This window comes from Camelus dromedarius, chromosome 12 (assembly GCF_036321535.1).
Source record: "Camelus dromedarius isolate mCamDro1 chromosome 12, mCamDro1.pat, whole genome shotgun sequence".
Taxonomy (NCBI): Eukaryota; Metazoa; Chordata; class Mammalia; order Artiodactyla; family Camelidae; genus Camelus; species Camelus dromedarius.
This window is the reverse complement of record NC_087447.1, coordinates 51,138,601-51,164,263: the sequence shown is the minus strand read 5'-3', so window position 1 is coordinate 51,164,263 and position 25,663 is coordinate 51,138,601. Positions and strand designations below refer to the sequence as shown.

General features: G+C 38.5%; 1 protein-coding gene across 4 annotated transcripts in view; it reads left to right on the top strand.

Annotated features, from left to right (window-relative positions):
• PAK1 (p21 (RAC1) activated kinase 1) overlaps positions 1–16,949 on the top strand; it is a 122,679-nt gene extending 105,730 nt beyond the window's left edge. For all 4 annotated transcript variants that reach the window (XM_031460423.2, XM_031460421.2, XM_031460422.2 and 1 more), the window contains exons 10-15: positions 603–715; positions 3,989–4,106; positions 7,281–7,380; positions 8,402–8,598; positions 11,405–11,542; positions 15,621–16,949. In XM_031460423.2, the coding sequence (XP_031316283.1) occupies positions 603–715; positions 3,989–4,106; positions 7,281–7,380; positions 8,402–8,598; positions 11,405–11,542; positions 15,621–15,707 (753 nt within the window). In that variant the 3' untranslated portion in view covers positions 15,708–16,949. The remainder of the gene's footprint in view (positions 1–602; positions 716–3,988; positions 4,107–7,280; positions 7,381–8,401; positions 8,599–11,404; positions 11,543–15,620) is intronic.
• Positions 16,950–25,663: the final 8,714 nt, after the last annotated feature.

Below are 25,663 nucleotides of genomic sequence, written 5' to 3'. Positions count from 1 at the left end.
GGAAACTTATGTATACTTTATGTTTGTATTATGTGGAAATTTGTTTATTTCTATAGACAAAAAGCTTATCAAGGTCTTTTTTTCATATATAAACATTAAGGATCCCCCTTTACTCTCTTAACCTGGTCACCTGTGATTTATTTCTCCACACCAAATTCGAAAAGTCACCTCCCTTGCCAGTTTGAGAGTTCTTCCCCAGGTTTATGTTTCTATAGCATTTTATATGGACTTCTGTTATAGCGTACCTCTTCTATGTTGTGAATGTTAGAAGTTTTTTTTCTAATATAAATATTTTATTTAGTAGCAAGTTTAATCCTCAATAGGAGGACCTATTAAAATAAAACATAGAGCTTCTGATTCCGTAGGTCTGGTTGAGACCTGAAATTTTTCATGTCCAGTACATTCCCAGATGGTGTTGATGTTGCTGGCCTGGGGACTTCACATTGTACCACTGGTCTCGGATAATAAACTATTAATTCCTCAAGGGCTAAGACCATATCTTACTCAACTCTGTCTCCTGAGTGTTTATAGTCTGGTGCTTAGTAAATGATCAGTAAATGATAAGTGACTCTGGATACACATTGAATCTACTCTGATTTCAGGTGGCCATTAAGCAGATGAACCTTCAGCAGCAGCCAAAGAAAGAGCTGATTATTAATGAGATCCTGGTCATGAGGGAAAACAAGAACCCAAATATTGTGAACTACTTGGACAGGTATGGAGTGCCAGGTCCTATCAGAGAGATGGGGCCTTTGGGACTGATGGATGGTGGAGCTGTTAGAGGAGAAGGCAATACCAGTGCTCAAAATTGCCTCCACTTAAGGATCTTCTCTGATGCTCGACTCTCTGCCTCCGACCCTGTGTACTGCTGGACACCTCTGTATCTGCACAATCTTTCTGGGTTAGGCTGAACCCTACTGCCCTGTAGCTTCTAACATCTGGTCCTAGTACTGTTTATTCTGCCCAGGGAGGCATTTCAGACCATCTGCCTGAGTCAAATATGTAGGTCTTGAAATCGTTCTGTATCCCAAATCTTTCCTTACCCCTCTCACTCCCCTGAATAACTTCTAGTTTTTCTGTATTCTCTTAAAATGTGACAGTCAGTAGTTTCATTTGAGATTTGACCAGTATGGAGAAAGTGGGACCCTTCCTTTGTTCTAAGCTCAACAGAACTTAATGCTTTTACTCTTTTTTTTATTAATTATTTTTTAAAAGAGCCCTGTTTCATTGTTGACCCCTAGTAAGTTTGTAGTCAATTCAAATCCTATCCTTTTTATTTATTTTTTTTTTTTACAAACACTTGCCTTAAACTGGTAACAGAACTGTTTAGTTACTTCATTAAATCCCATTTTGATTATTTTAGCCCATCAGAATTCTGTTCTTCAACATAATAATAAGGGTTGTAGCTAAGATTTATGTTATACTTTACTTTGTACTAAGCATTTTCATGAATAATAGTATCTGATTGTGAGGTAGGGTTTATTATCTATATTTTACAGATAAAGAAACTGAGGTTCATAGAAGTTAATAACTTGTCCAAGACCAGTAAGCCAGTAAGTAGCAAATGAGGGTTTTGGATTTGAATATTCGTAGCATCAACATCCATGCCCTTTCCATCATATCATGTTCTTTTCTTTCATATCTGAACAAAGAAAGTGAACTTCTTGTCTGGGTTTCAGAGACAACACAGGTGGAGGTGATACTGAACTGGGTCCTGGACTCTTAATTTTTTTGGTATTTATATTGCATTGCCAGCTAGATTTCATTGCTGCCAGATTTCTTGTTCTGAATCTAAAACTTTAGTAAGCTTCCGTTTTTTTTAAAGAGGAAAGGAGTTGGACTTTGACCTTCCCAACAGGTGATATTGATTAGCTATAGAGAATAAAGCCGCCTCCTTTTTAGGAATGATTGTCTCTCCATGATGTGGGTCATGACTGGCTCTGAAGAATCCTCTGTAAGTTACGGTGCACCCTCCATGTCTCTTAAGAACTTATTGTATGGAGAATAAACCATGCACAAACTTCTGAAGGTTATACAGTACCAGATTTTGTTCAGGATAAGCTGTCCAATAAGAGTATGATCTGTCTGATAAAATAGTTCCCCATTACTGGAGTTATCTCAACAGTAAAGTGCGGGACCAGGTTGAAGGAATCTGTGTTCTGGAAAAAGAATTAGAAGACTTACAAGTTGTTTGTTGATCATGCCTTTGCTGGTGTTTCCAGAGGTTTATACTATGGAATCAGAAGTAAATAAATCTCGGTCCCTGACATCAAATAGCTCCTTGTCTGTTTTTAAAGTAAGTACCTGGGAGCTCCTGTGGGAGGACAAAGGTGGGTGCTCTTAAGCTGAGCACTCAGTGAATGTATTGCATTTGAGAGTCCATGGCTTTTGTGAGTTGTCCCAGAAGATATCTCCATTCATATTTATTCTACTCCAAATATGTGATGCTCTGAGGCTTTACCTTGAGATAGTTTTTGAAGGTATCTTGGCACAGTGTGTACCCACAAAGTGAGACAACCTGAATCTGATCTTGCATTGTCTTAGGTTTGACAGTGATATGTTGGGTCAAGGTAAAGGGACTCTGCTTTGTTAGTATCCATGTAATCTTCCATACGCTCATGTTTTCCCCCCAGTCAGTCCAGGTTGACAGATGTCTTCTTCATGTGCTGGGTACGAGGCCATAAATGTTTACACTTTATCAGTAAGGAAATAGGCTCTTGCTAGAGGAGGGCTTTTTACCCATTCCTGAATTCTCTTTTGGTCCAAGTGCCCATAGTCCTCTCTATCAAAAGTGATTATTGAAGGAAAAATTAATGTCACTTTTATTCTTTATGGTCATTAAAAAACAAGATTTTCAAGTACGTAGTATGCAGAATCTTATGGAAGGAAGAGTGGATTGCTTCATAGTCAAGAGAATAGGATTCAAATCTTACTCTTTACTTGAGACTATTTGTTTTTTCCAACAATCTCCCCAGCTGCCCAGCAATAGTCCCCATATCAGGATGAAGATAAGATGGCATGCACACAGCTCAAGCCAATCCAGTCTAGCTTCTTTGTCTAAAGCTAGCACAAGAGACTGTAAGACTCTGGACTATCCTTGTTTTTATTTGTCTTATTCTACAGCTGAGGAAACTGACCAGACAAGCTAAGTAACCTTTTTATTTATTACATAACAGGGCTGAGTGATCCGGTCCCTGAATGAAACTACCAGTTTTAACTCTTGTCAGCCCCCAAGTCTCTCTAGCAATACAGTACTACACAGCGGCCCTTGGCTTCCAAAAGAAGCTGTGGCAATGCAGCCCTTAGTGAATGCATTCCATTCCTAGAATTAGAGACATTCAAGGTGGAGATCATTGTTAGCATAATCAGTATGTATATAAAACTCTACAGCTTTTAAATGGCTTTTATAGTCCTTATTACATTTAATATTAATAATTCTCTTTTATTTTACTCATTGGATTATTCAGTAAATATTGACATCTACTGTGCTGGACTCTCTGGGGATGGAGTCTTGAACAGGAACCAGTACAGATCTCATGGATTTCAGATCTAGTAGAACTCTCAGGGATGTTTGGTGACTTTCTCCAATGTTGGTAACATGGATTTCAAGTCCCACCTTTGTCAAATGTTTGGATGCTGTCTGCTTCATGCCTCACAGAAGTGTGAGAATCATGCCTAACTTTAGGAAATTCTACTTTGTGTTGTGCTGAAATAAAATCCAATTATATCTTCAACATAGTGATTTTAGTTCTGCCCTTTGGGGCTTCATGGAACAGTCTCCTTTGTTTTATCCAGGCAAATCCTAAAGAGATGTCAAGTTAGTGATTCTGTCCCCTAGGTTCAGCTTTTCTTTCAAAAAAAGAACCCTAGACTCTTCCAGAGCTGACGGAAATGCAGAGTCACTCTGTGCATATGCTTAGCATTTGAAACCCACTGCTATGGCTCAGTGTTTTTTGTTCCTTCTTACTCTTTATTTTCACCCCTGCAGCTACCTTGTGGGAGATGAGCTATGGGTTGTCATGGAATACTTGGCTGGAGGTTCTTTGACAGATGTGGTGACAGAAACCTGCATGGATGAAGGCCAGATTGCAGCTGTGTGTCGTGAGGTAAGGCCCATGGCCAACCAGCCTTGAGCAGGACGTGGCCTCCATATCCATGTCTCTCAATGTTCTGCACCTGATGGGATTTCAGCCTGGGTACTGTGAGAGATGGGAGAAATTAGTTGGACTATCCCATCATTTTCTTATTTTACCTGTTTTGAAATTTGTATCACCGTTATTTTTTCTTTAGAGATAACTGTATTCTGTCTGTAAAATTATATACCCATTGTAGAAAAATTAGAAAGTACCAAAATACATACATATATATATATTATAAAGTCACTCGTAATTTGAACCTCTTAAAAATAATTGCAGTGAGTACTTATTCTCCTTTATATATTTTACATGGATATATATTTTAATCATTTTTATTTTGCTTTCCTGCTTTATTCATGTGCTATGAAGGAAATAAGGAAGAATAAGAAGGTAATGACAGAGGAGGTACAATTTCAGACAGAGTAGTCAGGGAAGGTTTTGCCATAGATCTGAATATGAAAAAGCCGGCCAAAAAAAAAAAAAAAAAAATCTAGAGTAAAGTACTTCCAGGCAAAAGAAATAAGAACAAAGCTTAAATAGGTATTCTCCTTTCTCCTCATTGCTATTAAATGTCTAAGGTCTGTAAAATGCTGACAAAAGAAGAGGGGGTAAAACCTCCACAAGACTTCTATGAGAAGCAGTGTCCTTAGGGAATAGCCACATTTTCATTAGAGCAAGAAGATGAAGGGAATATTTGGAGAAACTGAGCATCTCGGGTGCTTTGCTGATAAGAGACTGGAACTTTCTGATAGCCTAATAATAGAAAAGTTTGAGAATTAGGGGAAGAGTAGAAGATTAAGTGATTGGAAGACTAGCTTGAGAGTTTTATGGGAGTGAGTCTAATAGAATGCTTGAGGTTTGATGATGCAAGATCTGGAGGCATACAGATGAAATTATTTAGTTTTATAATAATATTAGGAAAAATAAAGTCATGTGAAATCAATACAATCACCTCTGCATTAAAAACCTTGTGATCTAGAATGTGCACACACACAGGTTAATGGAATGGGATTCTTAGGAGATGATTTCTTTTCTTGGCTGTACCACTAAGGCAGTGTTTCTCAACTTGTGTTTCATTATCCTCCCTCCTCCACCAGGAGCCTTTTAAGACGTTTTTTCCTAATCACCTTCACTCCATGAAATTTAATACCATAAATATACTATAGGCCTGTTTATGTACTGTGAACCTTTGGAAAGCCACAACCATTGTAATGTCTAAGGTGTTTTTCACTCACCCCAGGGACCTATTGTCACTGGTTGAGAATACATCCATATGTCTGCTTGGTGAAATCAGTGTGCCTCAAATTGTTTATCTTTAAAATAGGAATGTAATATTCACACTGTATACTTAGGGGTAGCATATAGATCAAAAAGCATTTGGAAAAACATTTAAATGTAACCTAAATAGGTGGCATTACTGTTATCCTTAAGTTCTCACAGAGATCATCCCCCTTTTAAAAAATACCTTTATTGAGATATAATTCACATAGCATGTTATTCACCCTTTTGAAGTGTATAATTGAATGGGTTTCAGTATATTGAGTTATACAGCCATCACCCTAATCAATTTTAGAACATTTTCATTACCCTAAAAAGAAACTCCATATCCATTAGCAGTCACTCCCTACCCACTCCATTTCCCAGCCCTCCCAGCCTTATGCAACCACTAATCTGTTCTGTCTCTATAGATTTGCTAGTTGTAGGCATTTTATAAAATATGTGCTTCTAACTGGCTTCTTTCACTTAACATAATATTTTGAAGATTCATCTGTGTTATAGCATATGTTCTTTTATTAGCAAATAAGATTCTATTTATTTATCTGTCCATCAGTTGATGGACATTTGGGTCATTTCTACTTGTTGGCTATTACGGATAATACTGTGAACATTCACATACAAGTTTTTGTTGGATATATGTTTTCATTTCTCTTGGGTATATACCTAGCAATGGAACTTCTGGTCATATAATCTATGCCTAACATTTTGAGGACTGGCTGAACTATTTTCCAAAGTGCCTCTACCATTTTATATTCTTGCCAGCAATGTATGAAGTTCCAATTTCTTGAAATCATCTTTTTCTATTACGGTTTTTGACATCCAGAGGCCACGATCTCTAGCCTCCATAAGAAAGCAACTCTTACTTTTCCAGAGATAATCGACTTCTGGCTTTTGTTTTTTTTTATTTAGCCATCAGTATGTTCTTAGAAAGTGAAGTATTAATAAGTTGAGAACATTTAAATAGTTTTTTTCTAATTGGTTTTCATCTTTAGTGTTTTTTCAATGGGTGGAAGCTTCTAAAATTTTAACTTTGGTTTATGAACTTAAACTAGTGGAGTTAGTAACAAACATGAGATTATCTTTTCTGATCCCCACATTTTATAGATGGAAAAACAGTAGCCCAGAGAAAACACCTAAATCTAGGTGTTTTCCAAGGTTCTCTTCTTCCTCCTCTTATCTTCTATAACATTTGCCAGTTTTAGCCATTATTATAACTTGAAAAAAATCTGTTCATGAATGACTTGTAAACATTTGCTTTAAGTCCAGACCTCTGTACAGAACTCAAGACTCATATCTTCAGTGGCCTACTAAACATTTGTCTGCAAATGTTCATAGGGATATAAAGTTCAGCATACCTAAAACAGTACAAATTATTTCCTCACCAAAATAAGATTATCCTCCTAAATTCACTGCTTCTAATGTCATTTCCATTTGTCTAGTTTCCCAAATATGACTCTCATTTGTCATTTTCTTCCAGTTTAATCATCACAAAATCCTTTCCATTCTTCCTTAGTACTTTATTTATTTATTTATTTATTTATTTAGGCATCAGGTTCTTTGTCAAAGATCTAATGTTCTGTAAACAACTCTAAAATACTTTGGAGGAACTCTTGTACTTAAATAAAATGATTATAATGTATAATAAGGTATGATCAGGTATATTATAATAAAGGTACAAGGCAGCACAGTGTTAAAAGAATGCCAGGAGACAGGAGAAGGTGTTATACCTGCCACTGATTTGGAACAAGTTCTTTTACTCACTGGGGCCTCGCTTTCATGATCATAAAATGAGGAGGTTGGATTAGTGATTTTCTCTAAGTCTTCATATTATATGTCCCTTCTTTCTCCCTTTGCCTACTTCAATAGTGCCTGCAGGCTTTGGAGTTTCTGCATTCAAACCAGGTTATTCACAGAGACATCAAGAGTGACAACATCCTGTTGGGAATGGATGGCTCTGTCAAGCTAAGTGAGTGAGAGTGATAATACTTCTCTTTGCTGTGGGGCCCTGTCTTCTCTGGGATGGTAATCATATAATAGTATCTGTAGGACTCACCAAAGATCTTTATTTTTTCCCTTGGATATGTGGACACTTTATATTGCTCAGCACTATATAGGATGTCATTTCTCTTTTTTTCCCACTCATTTAGGCATTCAGTGAAAAAAATTTACTGAATGCCCACTATGTGCTAGGTCCTGTGATGGGTGCTGAAGATACTTTTGCCTGTGTTCAAGTAGTTCTCAATCTAAGTATTTTGTGTTTCCTATACTAATCAGAAAAAAGAGTTTAGTGTAATTTCTCTCACTCAGTCATTCATTCAGCAGACTTGTATTAAATGTCTGTTATATGCTGGGCCTTTTGGAATGAAAAAAATGAGTAAGAGGACATAGTCCTTCCTGTTGAAGGCCTCATAATTAAGCAAACATATCATTGCAATATCATGTGAATGTACTGTAAGCAGAACATTTTGTTCAAAAATTTAAGGACCAGTAACCCAGACAAACAGTTGTATCACAGGTGGATGGGCAACTTATGGGAAGATATTAGCAGTCTCTGTCCTGGGGCATAGAGTGAGGAGCTGATGAAAGCACGGCCATGCGTAGTTATAGGTGATTACAATTTAAGTCCAGTATTCATGCCAGGAAATAAAGCAAATTACCAGATATAGGAGCATGGGAATTGTTTTCAAGAAGAATTGGGGCAAGTAATCAAGGTCAAAATGGGCAGCTTGGATTTTAATGCCCGGTCCTAGTTTGAGGAGGGGTAGGAGGCCAGAGATGATGTTTGTTATGTTCCTCCTTCAAGACTGAGCAGGAGACAGGCTAGGAGCTGAACATAAAGGTGGCAGTTACGTGACTTCAGCTTTGGAGAGAAGGGGTTGTGTTGGCTTAGAGCCAGGCAGAGGTTGACCCCTAAGTGGAGGCACACAGTCGATACTTATTGAAGGAATACCCTACATATAAATTCTTCCTGTCTTTACTTTTTCTAGCTGATTTTGGATTCTGTGCCCAGATCACCCCAGAGCAGAGCAAACGGAGCACCATGGTGGGAACCCCGTATTGGATGGCACCAGAGGTTGTGACACGGAAGGCCTATGGTCCCAAGGTTGACATTTGGTCCCTGGGCATCATGGCCATCGAAATGATCGAAGGGGAGCCCCCATACCTGAATGAAAACCCTCTGAGAGTGAGTGTTATTAGTCCCATATCAGGATGTTTGGGCTGTTTGATTTCTGTTTTTTGGATAAAAATAGACCCTGTTGAATTTAAAATATAAATTATTAAAGAAAAGGTATATTAGTACTCACTCATTAATTTATTGAACAAATATTTGAGTTCCTATCATGTGCAAGAAACTGTTCTAATGATGATAAAGCAAATTAATATATAGTAACAGAAGATAAGTGCCGTGAAAAAAAGCAGAGTAAGCGGCTTAAGGGAGTAATGGGGGGAGGAGGGAGAAGTGTGCTATTTTATCCTGGGTAGAGAATGAAGTCCTCTCTTACAAGTTATTTGAGCAGAAACCTGAAGAAAATAAATGAGTGAGCCGTGAGATTCGTCTGATGCAAGAGTTTTCCAGGTATCAAGTATATAAAGAACTTGATCTGAGAACACGCTTGTTGTATCCTGGGGAAAACCAAGGAGGCTAATGTCCCTGAAGTGAGTGAGCAGCGTGGAGAGTAGTAGACAAGATCAGAAAACTAACAGAGGGCCAGATCGGGAAGACCTTGTGGCCATTGTGAGAACTCGGCTTTTAATATGTAAGCGATTGGAAGCCATGGAGGATTTTGAGCTGAGGAGTAATATGATCTGATTTATGTTGTAAATGAATCATTTTGGCTGCTTTTATGGAAACTAGACCATGAGACTATTGTAATCGTTCAGATAGGAGTGGTGGCTTGAACTATACTGGCAGGACTAGAAGTGAAGAGTGATTGGGAATATCTTGAATGTGCAGCTGACAAGATGAACTGGATATCAGAGAAAGAGGAATCAGTAATAACTACAAGATTTGGGGTTTTATTTGCAGAAAAAAATTCAGTTGCCAGGGAAGTTTGAAGTGCAGGTAGTGTGTGATAATAAAGAGTTGGTTCTGATTGTGTTAATTCGAAATGTTCATTAGGCATCCAAGTGGAGATACTGAGTAGAGCTGCACATGAGAGTTCAGAGTTCAAAGGCGACAGGTCAGGACTGTAAATGTAAATTTATTAGTAGGTATTACATAGTTATCACCTAGGAAGTGAGATGTGAGTACTAAGACCTGGGATACTCTCATGTTTACAGGTTGGAGGAACTAGCAAAGTAGACCAATGAATGGCCTTCCTGATAGGAGGAGAACTGAGAAATGTCTTGGAGGCCAAGAGGACGCAGTGTTTTGAGAAGTAGGCTAGATCACTGTGTCAAATGTGACTGATAGGTTGCATGTAAGATAACACTAAGAAACGATCATTAGATTTGCCAATGTGAAGGTTATTGATGACTTTGATGATCAATATCACTGGAGTGATGGGAATGAAAGCCTAATTAGAGTAAATCCACCAGAGTGGGAGAAGAAGTTGAGATGGCATGTATAAGCAGTTAGTTTTATTTTTCGTTGTGTTTGTTTGTTTTAATGGAGTTTTACTGTGAAGGTAACAGAGAAATGGAGCAATATCTTGAAATGGAGTGAAGGGAGGGTTTTTTAAAAGATATCATTATAGCATGTTTTTGGGCTCATGGGAATGTTCTAGTGGAGAAGAGGAAAATGGTAATATACCACGGAGAAGAGACATCTGTAGGAGTGATATCCTTAAGTAGATGAGAGGGGTTGGATCAAGTACTGAAGTAAAGAGCATTAAATTAGAATATGGGCAACTAACCCACTGTAATAGGAGAAGGAAAGCAGAATATGTGAGTACAGATGCAAGTAGGTAGGTAATTTTGGTCATGGGCAAATATGAGTTATTCTGATTGCCTTTATTTTGTTATTCATTCCAACCTCCCATTCAGTGCAGGAATTCCCTGTGTGTTGTCGCTGACAGATGGTCATCTAATCTTAGCTGCATATCTCCTGGATAGCCTTGATTATTGGAAAGTGCTTTAGTGTACCAAACTGAAACTACCTTCTGTAGTTTCTACCCTTGGCGCCCAGTTTTGCCCTGTGAATCCATGTACCACTCATTTTCCTCCACCTTAGAATGGCCTTGAAAATGATGATTAGTAGAGCATGATGGAAATAAGACTGGGATTAGAGTCAGAGGATATGAGCTTGTATAAATAGCTTGATCCCAGCATATCTCTTTATGTTTCTGGACTTCATGGTGAAATTGGGATGATAATTCTTGCCATGCCTATTACCCAGAGTTATTGTGGTCATCAAATGAGATAGTGTTTGTGTAAGTACTTTATGAATTAAAGTGCTGAGTGCTTGAAAAGGTTTTTTAGTATGACTATGTTTTTCTTTACCTTTCCCAGGACATGCTTCATGTTAGGGGACCAGGGTGGCAACAGTGAAACAGGTTGCTTCTTTACAGAACACTTCCTTTATATAGTACTCTCCTGCTTGAAGAGATGGTCTTTAGATGACTGAAGTGAAGGCACCGGGAATAATTTCCTTCAGCAAATGGGCAGATATTTAACTCATCAGGCTAAATGAATAATAAACTGTTTAGATCTATAATCAAGACTAATAATAAACCCTTGGGTCTAAACACACTTCATAAGCTTACATAGTACTTACAGTATACTATGTTGTTTTATTTTACAAATGTGTGAGATAGGCACTGTTGTCATCCCTGTTTTACAGATGAGGAAGTTGGAAGTTCACTGGCTTGCACATGGTCACATGACCTTTAAATGTTAAACCTGGCCCTTAGGTCATAGTCTTTCCAGTATACCAAAGCTGCCTCTGTGTTCTGGAGGCAGAAAGCAGCTGACCATATTTCTAAAGGCTTGTTTGGGGACCAAGAGAGAACCCCAGTTGGAGCCTAAGGCAATTCTGTTTCTATTGCCAGGCCTTGTACCTCATTGCCACCAATGGGACCCCAGAGCTTCAGAATCCAGAGAAGCTGTCAGCTATCTTCCGAGACTTTCTGAACCGCTGTCTTGAGATGGATGTGGAGAAGAGAGGTTCAGCTAAAGAGCTACTGCAGGTAACTTTCCCTGTGCAGGGAAGCACCTAATTTGAAGAATCACTAAACCAAGGCTTTTTTGCTTCATTTTTGTGTGTGATGTGCTGGCTATTTTAGAATTAGTCTTCTCTGCTACCACATCCCATGCTCAATTTGTATTCCTAGTTCGCTAATCTTCATCCCTAGGCCTTTCTTCATGTTATTTCCTCGGGCTCTTCCTCAGCCTATTAAAACTTTGTACATTCTCCTAGGCTCCATCTTACAAAGCTACTTTCTGAGTTCCTATTGAGTTTTGCCTGTATCTTCCGTTAGCACTTGTTTTGTTCTGCCTGAATTAGTCTGAAAGAGTCTGAGTCTTGGTGAGAAGAAGCTCTTTGACATGTAAATCTTATAGAAGTTATATTCTACTGGGATAAGCTCAAAAGATAGATTTTTCAGTAAAGGCTATCAGAGGATAGTTAGTGACTGCTGCTTTTCAAGTCTTCCCAGTTTTTTCATTGGAAACACTCTCAAATGGTGAGAATGATAGTCTGCTTGTTTGGAGTGAGATCCTGTCAGGTTTTTAGGGAACCCAGAGTTGGGGTTTTACCAAGCCTTTTATATTCTACCTGCTTAATCCTAAAGTTACAACATAATTACTTCACATGGTTGCAAAAGCTGCTGTTAGCTGTCCACGTTGTTTGTATTTAACATTTATGTCTCAGGTACAGTTTCTTATTACTAGTGTCACTTTACTACATTGCCGACTGGTGATGTAATAAGTATCACATGCAAGTTTATGACAGTGATTAATCTGTAGGCATGCACAGTTACTTTTGTGTTACAAAGACAGGCACAACTGAACAGGGCAGGGCAGGGCAGGGCAGGGGAGGACCTACCCTACTGCCCCACATTAAAGAGTTATGAACAATTCTGTCTTTCCCACTAGGTTATAAACTCTATTTTATTATCTCTGGGTCTCCTCTTATACCTAAGACTTGACTGAAAATAGGTGTTCAGTGGGAGAAAACATTTGCAAATGAAGTAACTGATAAGGGGTTAATATCCAACATATATAAACAGCTCATACAATTCAAAATAAAAAAAAAAACAACCCAGTTAAAAAATGAGCAGAAGACCCAAATAGATATTTTTCCAAAGAGGAAATGCAGATAGCCAATAGGCACATGAAAAGATACTTAACATCATTAACCATCAGGGAAATGCAAATCAAAACCATAATGAGATATCACCTCACACTGGTCAGGATGGCTATCATCTAAAAGGACACAAATAACAAATGCTGGCGAGGATGTGGAGAAAAGGGAACCCTAATGCACTGTTGGTGGGAATGTAAATTGATGCAGCTGCTGTGGAAAACAGTATGGAGGTTTCTCAAAAAATTAAAAATAGAACTACCATATGACTCAGCAATTACATTCCTGGGTATATATCCAAAAGAAAGAAGAACAGTGATTTGAAAAGATACATGCAGCCCAGTGTTCATAGCAGCATTACTTACAATTGCCAAGATATGGAAGCAGCCTAAGTGGTCATCAGCAGATGAGTGGATAAAGAAGCTGTGGTGTGTGGAATAGAATGGAATACTCCTCAGCCATAAAAGAATGAAATTTTGCCATTTTCTGCAACATGGGTGGACTTGGAGGATATATAACGGAAAAGAAATAGACTCACAGATACAGAGAACAAATTTGTGGCTACGAATGGGGAGAGGGAAGGGAGAAGGGACAACAGAGTATGGAGGATTAAGAGGTACAAACTATTATGCATAAAATAAGCCACAAGGATATATTGTACAACACAGGGAAAATAGCAAATGTTTTATAATAACTATAAATAGAATATAACCTTTAAAATTGTGAATCGCTATATTGTACACCTGTAACTTCTATAATATTGTACCTCAACCACAATAAAAACTCGATTTTCAGAAAATATTTGTTGAACTGAATGGAATTGCTTAAATTATTTACCTTCATTGAAATGTTACCCTTTGGAACATATTTAGCATCTCTTTGTAATCAGGGTTACTGATTGCAGGGCCCTGGTCTATTATATATGAGATCTTGGTTCTGCCAAGTGTAATCCATTAGTTTCTAGCATACTTTGGGAATTAAGGCCCTTTATAACAAGCAGTACAATTAGGATCCCTTTCCTTTCATATGGGGTTTGCTCTGGAAACCCTAAGCATTGGGAAATGTGCAAATAATTTGCAAAACCTATGACTGGTGAAGATGATATTGTTAATTAGGTATTAACATAGGTATTGAAAGACTAATGCCCTCTAGAGTTTTCTTCCTCATATAATAATGTAACTAATAATAAATGCATTATGTTGAATCTTTACCCAATTTTTGACACTAAGCAATATATATATATAATATAAATATATATATATATTTGGTTTTTTTAACCTATTCTTTATAATAACCCTGTGATTTATAGGTTCTGTTATTCCCATTTTTACAGGCAAGGAAACTGCAGTTTCAAGTGTTTAGTAACTTTTCCATGATTATGTAGCTAATAAGCAGTGGATCCAAGATTTCAGCCTGTGTCTCTTTGGCTCTCAAGTGTGTATGTTCTTGGCCACTCCTTGGCTCAGAGTGTTAAAACTGGAAGAGCCTTAGGGCTTATCTAGTCTATGTTGTTCATTACCCAGAGAAGGAAACTGAAGCCTCCCAGCTGGGTGTTGGATCATGCTGCTTTCTTAACTTGGAGGGGAGTTGTATAAACTGTGATATGAGAACACTGATCCTTTAACTTGTTACTGTACATTGTAAATTTTCAAAACCATGACTTTCAGAATCTTAAATCATGAAAGCTTCACATCTGTTTCTCCTGTGAGAACACACATGTGGATAGAAATACATAGGATGTTATGTGGGAATTTGTATCTTCATGATTTAGCCGAGATCTTTTATTCCTTTTGTAGTAATAGTAACTTCTTGTTTTTAGTACCTCTTTATATCCTATCTCTGTCCAAAACGAAGTTGAAGTACTTCTAGCATAGAATATGTGTAAATATGTGTGTCTGTACATGTATACAGTATGATTAATAAAAGGGACTTACTAAGATGGTAGAAAAATCAAATATACTAATAATTTGAGTAAAATAGTTGTGTTTAAACATCAGATTTGGCTCTTAGTTTCCTGGTAGCCAGGACAGAAAAGGAAATGTGTTAGTTCCTATGTTTCTTATCAAATGGAAGAAATATACCACATCCTCAAGACATAAGACTTTTTCATTGGTAAATGTAAGAAAAGTCATTTTTAGTTAAGAGGCTCTTGAGTTATATAACATTCCATAACATTTTTACTGAAAATATAGAAGTAGTTTTCATATGGTGTTTTCTCCAGAATGGTCTTTAATAAGTTGTGGATGTGGCCCAAATGAAAGTGATTTGGAAAAGGAGCAAGCTATTGAAGTTCTTACTGAATTAATTAGCCTTACTAGGTTCAAGGATAGAACAACAGATTCCTAGATCAATGCTCCTGAAATGCAGTATTGCAGTGTACCATTGGATCATGATCAATTAATAACCTTCCCTCAGAGCTAATTATTATTCTGATTATCACCAGAGTTAAGTCTTACTAATATAAAATGTAATTATACAATATGAACTCACTTGTGTCTGGCTGCTTAACGTGATGTCTGTGGGATTCATCCTGTTGTCAGTGTATCAATTATTTATTCGTTTTTATTGTTGTGTAATTTTGTATAGTTTGTATGAATTTAATATTATTCATTCTTCCCTTCTCTTGGGCATTGGGTTCTCTTCATTTATGACTATCATAAGCAAAGCTGCTATGAGTATTTTTGTATGTATCTTTTGGTGGGGATTCACAAGCTCACTTCTCTTGGAAATATACCTAGAATTGGAATTGCTGGGGTATAGGATAGATGTGTATTTAGCTGGAGGTAGATATTGCCGAACAGTTCTCTAAAATGGTATGTTATCTTTTAAAGATGTTCTTCAATTTGAGGATGACCTGAGGCTTTCCAGGCAGCACCTTGTGCAAACATGGATGCCCTTAACATCTTGTAATGAGGAAGAATGGTAAATAGTCATGTGTCTTTTGTTCTTTTTCTCCTTTTTAGCATCAGTTCCTGAAGATTGCCAAGCCCCTCTCCAGTCTCACTCCACTGATTGCTGCAGCAAAGGAGGCAACCAAGAACAATCACTAAAACTACATCACCCCAGCCTCATTGTGCCAAGCCTTCTGTGAAATAAATGCTCATTTCGGAAATTCCAACCCCTGATGCCCTCTCTTCCTTGTCTTGCTCCTCCCATTTTCTGGTCTAGTGCTCTCAAGGCTTTGGTCTTTGAAAACCATGTGTCCAGCATTGAAGAGAACTGCAACTGAATAATCAGATGATGGCCATTTAAAACTAAGGAATCTGCTCCCAATTTGTGGATATAAGGATGATTTATAATTAAGGGTTTATATGAATAAACCCTTGAACTCCTATTTCTATATAGCAGAATCCCTCTCCCCAGTCAATTCTTAACTATGTAAATTTTGGGCTTTATAATATTATCAATTTGCAGTCGATTGAGATTTCTTTAGTGCTTGCTTTTTGGTTACAAAACTTCCCAAACACCTTATTGCACTGAAAATTGAAACATCTTGAGAAAAGCCATGGAGATTGATAATCTGCCAAGGACATGAAATGGCTCTTCTTCTTGGACCATGACTGTGGTACAACTGATCCTGATACGGGAGAGAGACCTACCACAATTTTCTTTGTGTGTGCTTCTTGCAGCTCTTTGGGAGGATCTTGACCCAATAGTGTTCCCTACGCTATTTCTTGTGAAATGGTCTTGGCTATGTAGCAGCTTTTGAGTCCCTAAATCCCCTACGCTGCTGCCCCCATCCTGTCCTTATTTAGAACATTAAAAAGTTTCCTAGGGCACATGCTAGGTGAGAGCAGCATGAGAAGTCAGGGAAGAAAAGTCAGCTGATTTTAAAATAAGGCTGGACATCAGCACCTGTCCAGCTATACCTACGTGATGTTTCAAGAAATCAGTCTCTTTTTCCATCTGGTATAAGGAGCTGAAAGACTAATTCAGATCTTCTGATGGCCTGAATCTTTGGGTCAAAGGGAAAGATCTCCAAATCTGAGACTATGTGTTAGTTTTAGATGGATTTGTCAGCCTGAGATGACACTCTGCCAGCTTTGAGGGGACCCTGTTTTTATGATGCATGGCCAAGCTCTCTGCAAATGGAAATGCTTGCACTAGGTGTTGGGGATGTTTGCTACCTCCTGCTATCTTTGTGGTTTTGGTCCTCCCACTGTGGTAGGACCCCTGGCCAACATTGAGGCTTGTCATGTCAGCCCAGTGTCTACCTTGTCATGCTCTGAGGTACCATTGCCTCTGCAGCACAAGTTTTATTTCCTTCAATAAAAGGAGTTGAAAATACTTTACTTGAAGTATGCCTTTCTTCTTTTCCTTATTCCCTTCCTCTTTTTTTTCCAGAACCATTTGAGATTAAGTTGCAAATGAGATGCCCCTTTACCACTATATATTTCTTAACACTTTTATTTTAATTATAAATTAAGAGAAATGGGCCCCAAATGTTTGTATTTTATAAGGTATTGGCTTAGGCATTTATGGAGGCTGAGGAATCCCATGATCTGCACATGCAAATTGGAGACCCGTGGAAGCCAGTGGTGTAGTTTGAAGACCAGACAGCCAGAGAGCCATGGTGTAGATTCTAGTCGAAGTCTGATGCCTGAAGAACCAGGAACATTGAGGGTAGAAGATCAATGTCTCAGCTGAACAGTCAAACAGAGAGCAGCCTTCTTCCACCTTTTTGTTCTATTCAGGCCCTCAACTAGTTGGATGATGCCTCCCCACATTGGGGAGGGACATGTGCTTTACCCAGTCCACTAATTCAAATGCTCATCTCTTTTGGAAACACCCTCACAGATCTAAACAGAATACAGAATATTGGGATATCTAGACATCCACTTAAATAATGGAACATTCTTCATGCCCAGGCAGCTTGGCAGCATATTTCCATGCCTTTTACTGACTGCAGAGTGTGGAAGTAAGAGAACTCTGAAACTCTACCCATAAACAATCGCTGCTGGTCTAATTCTGTGAGTCCTGAACACATCTATCCCCCATGTGTTAGTTTTCTATTGCTGCAGAACAAATTACCACAAACATCGTGGCTTCAAACAACACAAATTACCTCACGGTTTCTGTAGGTCAGAGGTCACAGCATGACATGGCTGGATTTTCTGCTCAGGGTCTCATCAGGCCGAAAATCAAGACATTGGCTGGGGCTGTGGTTCACATGGGGCTTGGAGTCATCTTCCAGGCTCGCTATTGGCAGGATTCATTTCCTTGTAGTTGTAGGACAGAGGCCCTCTTTTTCTTGCTAGCTATCAGCAGAGGACCTAGCTCCTAGAGGCTGCCTGCAGTTTCTTGCCACATGGACCCCATAGTCAATTCACAAAATGAATGTTTGCTTTCTTCTAGATCAGCCAGAACATAGCTCTTTGACTTCTACTTTGGCAACCAGCCAGAGAAAGCTTTTTAAAGGGCTCACGTGATAATCACCCTAACACAAGGTCAGCTGATTTGGGAACTTAATTACGTCTGCAAAATCCCTTCACCATAGTACCTAGATTGCTGTGTGATTGAACAACTGGGAAAAGGTATGTGTATAACAAAGGCTGGGAATCTTGGAGGGCTGTCTTAGTATGTTTGGGCTGCTATAACAAAATACCACAGACTGAGTAGCTTATAAACAACAGAAATTTATTTCTCATGGTTCTGGAGAAGGCCCTCTTTCAGGTTGCAGCCTGTTGACTTCACTCTGTGTCCTCATATAGTGGAAGGAGCTTAGGGAGCTCTAAGGGATTTCTTTTTGTCAGAGCACTAATCATATTCATCAGGGTTCCACCTTCATAACGTAAGTATCTCCAAAGGCCCCATCTCCTAATACCATCTCACTGGGCATGAGGATTTCAACATATGAATTTGGGGGAAGGGGACACATTCAGACCATAGCAGGAGCCATCCTAGAATTCTGCCCCCAAAACCTGGCTCCTAGCCATCTGTTAGGGACCCAGGAGTTAGGGGCTGGGGAAATAACTGGAGTAGTACAATTGTAGTGCAGGGACCTGCACCTAGATATTCCTTTCTATACCTCTGCACTTTTTCCTAACCTGATTGTCTTTGGCAGTTGGGAAGTCTGCATGATACCCTAAACCAAGAGTGGGTAGAGCAAACCTAAGGGCAGTGCTAGTGCTGTGAGGCTGGCTAGTGGTGGCCCAAACTGAGGTCACACTAATACCTTTATGCTGCATTTGATGGTACTGTATACCTTGCTACATGAACACTGTGCTAGGTGTCCTCCCTCGGGTGTAAGTAAATGTGGTCCAGTTACTATGGGACCATGGAGGAAGGAGATTGGTGGTATTTGGGCTACTTCTGGGTTCCTGTTAAAGTATTTGTGCTGGGCCAGTTAGAGATATTTTCAGAAGAAGCCTCTCATCAGAAATAAGGGAATACTTAAAACCATGGAGGCATTTGGAGGAGGTATATGCTATCTTATACTTGGATCCCTCCAGGAGGATTGTCACCTAGGCCACCCCATTCTTCCAGGCATCTCTTATTGACACTGGCTCCTTTGCTGATCTGTCACAACGCTGAATAGTCATCAATTACTGGATGCAGCAAGGGAGAGCTTGAAGCACTCCAGTGTTTCCTAACACTTTTCTATTCCCAGTTTCCTATTCTACTCCACTGAATTATACTACCCACTACCTGCCTATGAAATTGATTGGTAACAATGGATTCTTAGGTTCCATGTCTAGTTCTTTCTCTATCTCCTGCAATGACATAGGATTTTGGTCATTAGGAAAAGATGTGGGAGCAAATCCTATAGGCCTTGGTTAGTCTTTATTCAAGCCCTGTATCTGTGAATATTGGCCTTAACTCCACACAATGCATGTACCCCCACACAGATGACTCTGGACTGCAATAATATGTTCCTCTTGGCTATTTTCCTGTGTGGTCAAATGGCCTTCACATGTTTGCCTCCTCTGACCATGACCTATAACCTGAGGTGATTACCCAGATGTTTTGTGCTTTCTGTGATTCTTAGGCCCCCATAGCCACCACTTGACCTACATGTAAATGAGGAAACTTCCCAGTTGGCAGTGGGGAGGGAGGACTAGGAGACACTACAAAGTCTTACTCCTGGGTGAAGGGTAATTGAGACTGAAGACAATAGGAAATCTGCCAGTTATGCCAGGCTAAATAGCTAATGAGCCCACTCTAGCCACTGAGTGGATTAGCCTGGATTCCTTAGCCAGGATGGTTTTATTTTTATTTATTACTGTTGTTATTTTAACCAGGGTGGATTTAGATCACAGAATTGACCTTCATAATCTGATAGCCAGAGTGCTGTCCTGTGCCCTAATCAACACATCCTATTTTTAACAATCATGATTAGTGGCAAGTAAAATAATCAGTATTCTGGAAATAGGGAAAAGCAGTGTGGTTATCTAATGTACCCAAATTAGAACTCTGGTACCTCATTTATTGTCTAAGTCTAAGCTCCCTTAGCCCCTGGTTTAGGGAAGGGCTATTCATGGCTTTCTATATTCCAGTGATTTTCCAAGTGTGGTTCCTGCACCAGCAACATTAGCATCACCTGAGGACTCTTTAGGAATGCAAGCTCTCAAGGACCTCCATGGATCTGCAGTCTGCAGATGAGCCCTCCAGGTGATTCCAACAGTTCAACTTTGAGAACTCCTGCTGTGGTCACTGTACTAACCATTCTCCAGGGTTCCCTATAGATTGAAGTGGTATATATTACTGATGGAATGGGGTATAATGCATAGAGGCCACACTGAGATTGGAGTTGGAGAATTACAGTGGTTGAGAAATAAGGGTTGACTTGCTCAAGATTCTCTGCAGACTGGCCTCCCAGAAAAGGAGTTGGCCTTTGAGTTCCATGGAAACCAGCTACAGCTGAATGCTTAAGGAAATAAATTCTACTATATTTCTTGTCTGGCATATCAAGACATGACTTTTTGCTCCCTGTCTTATCAGGAAAGAGCCTGTGCGCTCCTACCTAATGTACAATAAAGTGGTGAGCTGGGCTTGAAGCCATGGTTCTGCCATGCCATGCCTCTACTGGATCACAGCCCTTGTCAGGCAGCCATACTGTTTTTTAGACCTTTTCCTTTGTGAAGAAACAATCTTCCTCATTGACAGTGAGATGGGAAGGAGTTAATTGGAAGACACTGCACAGAAAAAAAAAGGCAAAAAAAAAAAAAGTAAAAAGAAAAAAGAGACTATCAATAACTGGGCTACAAAATAGTTAATGCCTGAACTAAATGATTAACAAGAACTAAGTTTATGTTTAATTTTATTAAGAATTTTTTCTTTTTGTTTCTTTTGTGCTTATTTTAGAAAAACCAAAACAAAACAAACAAGACATACCTTAAAAGACATTTAAAGACGGTGCTCTGAGCTAAGGTTGGGAGTCAGCCTTAAATTCAGTCTTGCGTCCTAAGGGGCATCTGAGGCCACGCCCCTGACCACGCCCACCGGCACCTGCAGTGTCTGGCTTCCTCTTCCGCCTGGCCTCCATCTTGAGAGACGCTGGCTTCTCCAGCTTGAATTTTAGTTTTAGGTTTGGGGCTGTGAAGTCACCGTAAGTATTGTGTCCCGCTCTGTGCTTCCCCTTTAAAAATCTCTAGAAAGAAGAAGCTACGTTAATACTGTCAAGTTGGGGGCCACACCTGAGGCGCTTTGCCCAGTCAGCTCACCATGTCAGGTGAAGCTGGCGCTGCCATTACCCCACTGCTCCAGGGAGGACACTGAGACAAAGGGCTTCCACCTAAGTTGATCCCCAGCCCCAATCGGACAAGGGGACGAAGCCCCCAGCCCCTAGGCAGCCCGGTGGCTGGGCTGGGCGTCCTGAGCTTAGTCGGAAGTCTTTGCAGCTGTGAAGGGCGCGGCTTGTTTCTCTTCTCAAAGATCGCTGCCCAACGCTACCTGTATGTAGTAAACGTTTGAAAATAGTTGTTTCGTGTATTATGTCCAGGTTTCTAGTTATTTATGAGGGAAGGGTGAGTCTTTTTCTGGTATCTCAATCCTGATAGGCATGCCCGGGTTTTTGCCTCAGGCAGCTGGGTGAAGAGTGGTGCCTTTTACTGAGATGGGACTGACCTCAAGAGGAATAGGTTTTGGAGGGAAAATGCAGAGTTGAATGTTGGTCATAATACTTTTGAAGTGCCTGTGAGAAATCCAAGTGGCGATTTCAGAAGTCTGTTGAATATGTGGGTTTGGAAATCAAGAGAAACTCTTTATTGAACTTTTCCTAAATACTATTGATTTTCGTGTGAACTTGGCTACTCTGATAAACACAAAGTTAGAAGATCTGTGCATATGTGGAAAATGGTTGTACTAATGGTTCTGGTTAAAATGTTGTCTTTTATTCAGACTCAAGCAGTTTACCTTCCTCCCAATCACAGAACTTTTGTTCACAACATCTTTCCTGAACTCTCTAGTATTTGCAACTAATCACCTCAAGTTCATGTAGTTTCATTATCATCCAATTCAAACTCTTTTCTCATTTCAATTATGTTTATTTGCCTTTGACCCATGGGTATTTTTTTTATAAATATGATATTTAATTCCAAAATGTGGAATTTTCTAGTTGTCTTTTTCTTACTGCTTTCTGGCATAAGTGCACTTTTGATAAATGTTCCATTTACATTTGAAAAGAATATACATTCTGCAGTCATTTAGTACAGTGTTCCATAAATGTTAATTAAGACGATTTTGTTAATCAAGTTGTTAAAGTCTTCTACATCCTTACAGACTTTTTGACTATGTATTGTATCCTTTATTTCCACCATGATTGTGGATTTGTCTATTTCTCCTTCAGAGGCTATGTGATTAGGTGCCTATAAATGGAAAATTCTTTTTTAAAAATAATTTTTCATCATTATGAAATGTCCCTCTTTGTTTCTGCTAATGCTTTTTGCCTCAAGGTTTTTTGATCTGCTGGTAATATAGTGAGGTAGATTATATCATTTGGTCTCAATTCTCACCCTCCTTTAATTATACCCTTTTTTGGTCACATCTTTTGCCGTGCAACTTTACAGTGCCCTGTATCATGAGTTGACTTCGACTTCAAGACATCCCTTGAAGCAAAAGCTTGAAGTGGGCTTGTACATTGAGACTTGCTCTCTTGGACAACTTCCATCACCATAAGAATGTACTCAGATCATCCTGATTGAATGAGACGTGGAGCAGAGTTCTCTAATCATACTAGCTGAGGCCAGTCTAGATCAGCAGGATGGATAGCTGATCAGCTCAGATGTATGAGTAGTAAATGCTTATTGTTACATGTGACTGAGGTTTTGTCCTTGGTTGGTACATGGCATTATCCTGATAATGGAATACTGATACATGTACAAGGTATATCTTTCTCAGTTTTTTTTTTACCTTCTATATAAACAAACCAAACTCTCATAAGGACCGTTATCATTGGCTTTTTTTTTCCTTTTTTAAAAAATTGAGTTATGGTAGTTTACAATGTTGTGCCAATTTCTGGTGTACAGCACAATTCTTAAGTCATACATGAATATACATATATTCATTTTCATATTCTTTTTCACCATGAGCTACTACAAGATATTGAATATATTTCCCTGTGCTATACGGTATAAACTTGTTTATCTATTTTATATGTAACAATCAGTATCTGCAAATCTCAAACTCCCAGTTTATCCCTTCCCACTTGCCTCCCCCTTGGTAACCACAAGTCTGTATTCTATGAGTCTGTTTCTGTTTTATATATAAGTTCATTTATCTTTTTTTTTTTTTAGATTCCACGTATGAGTGATATCATATTGGGTTTGTTCTTTTAATGCAGTTAGCAGTTAGACAATATTATTATTGTTTTTTTAATTGGAGCATTTAGTCCATTTATATTGAAAGGAATTGCTGATATATTTAGGTTTAAATCTGGCATTTACTATTTGCTTTCTAGTTGTTTTCCTGTTCTATGTATCTTTTTCACTTTTTCTTGCTTTCTTTTGGACTAATTGAGTAATATTTGTGATTTCATTTTATCTCCTTTGTTGGTTTATTACACATGTACACCTTTTTCCAGAGGTAACTTTATTGTATACAATTTTCACATATCACAATCTACTTTCAAGTAATATTAAACCACTTCACATATAGTATGAGAACTGTACAACAAACAGTACAGTTTAATTTTCCTCCTCCTGGCCTTTGAACTATTATCATGCATTTTACTTCTACAATTTTTACAAGATGCAGTATCCTTTGTTACTGTTTTTTCTTCAGTCAGTTATCTTCTGAAGTAATTTTTTAACTGTGAAAACATTATTTTATACCCGTCGATGTATTTAATATTTCCAGTGTACCTCATTCCTTTATGTAGATATGCATTCATTCTCATGTACACTTTTTTTCTTCATACAGAATTACTTTCTTTAACACTTCTCATAGTATGAATCACCTATTGATTAATTTTTCTGGTTTCAAATATCTGGGAAGATTTTATTTTATTTTTTTGTAACTGTCTTTGCTAAGTGCTGAATTCTAGGCTAACATGTTTTTTCTTCAGTTCTTTAAAGATGTCTTTCCACTGTCTTTTGGCTTGCATTGCTTTCAACGAGAAATCATTGTTGAAAGAATGTGAAAAGGTCATTTTTATGTTTGTTCCTCTACATGTAATATGTCTTTCCTGTCTGATGGTTTTGAGATTTTTTTTGTTATCAGTGTTTTTTAAGCATCTTGATTGTGATATGTTTTGTAGTTTTTAGTATGTGCCTTTTCTTTGGGGTTTGTTGTGTTTATGCGGTCTGTGGGTTTATAGTTTTCATCAAATTTGGACATTTTTCAGCCATTGATTCTTCAAATACTGTTTCTGTTCCTTACTTTCTCCTTCTTCTTTTTCAGGGACTGTGTCACATTTATCTTAGAATACTTATAGTTGCTCTGCAGCTCACAATTTTCTCTCTGTTCTTTTCAAATTCTCTTGTTCTCTAATCTTTTCTTCTGCAATGTGTAATCTGTTCTTAATCCCAGCACTGTATTTTTCATCTCAGACAATTACATCTTTCATCTCTGGAAGTTCAGTTTATATCTTTTAAAAATATGGACCCATTTTTGACCCTGAGAAGGAAGTCCTGTTCCACAGTGGAATAGCAAGATGGAAGAGGTCTGAGTTCTTAATGACATTGTAAAGTTACATATCACATAATTTGTTTTTTCTACCTTTGAAATTTTTTGTTGCCAAAATTTAAAAAAATCTTATCTTATTTCAGCCATTGCTATTTTAAATATAATTCTTAATTGAGGATGACCCTAACTAATTCCTTATAGGAGAGGAGAGAAAAGGAAGGGGCAGGCAGCTGTGTGTCTGAGTCACTTACTAGTCAAGGATTACATATTTTCATATGTCTCCCTCATGTCTCTAAGTTTTTAAGTTATTTAAAGAGCACATTACAGTTTAAAAAAAAGTTTGTATATATTAGCTAATTTGATTCCTTTAGCATCTATTAGTAGGCCAGGAGAGAGAATATGGTACAATTTTAGAAGTGAGAAGACTAAACATTGAATGGTACAATGACTGCAGTAAACACTCAGCTAGTTAGTGGGAAATGTCAGATGAAGGTCTACTTTTCTCCACCTAATCCAGTGTGTTATCCTAGATTATAAAAACCTTTTAAATCCATCTATTTTGATGGAATTTCCTGTGGAATGGTTGGGTTGGAAACATTTGACAGAATTACTAGATCCTGATTGTTCTATTTGTCATTACAGCAAAAAGGTGAACCATGCCTAAGAAGGCCAACAGGATTAAGCCTAGGAACCAGAAGACAAGAAGACGGAAAAAGGGTATTCCATGGATTGTACACATCTTCAGCCACCAATGCTATGTTGCTGCCATTACTGGCTGCTACAGCTGCCACTGGAAAGTCAAACAGGAGAAAAAATCTGAACTTGGATCCTGCTGCTGCTCTTGGGTACAGAGAGATGGGAGGGTGCTGGACCACATCTTCTTAGATCTGGGAACATGGGCTGGTTCCTGTCCCCATGAGGGCTCGTCAGAGTCTTCAGGACT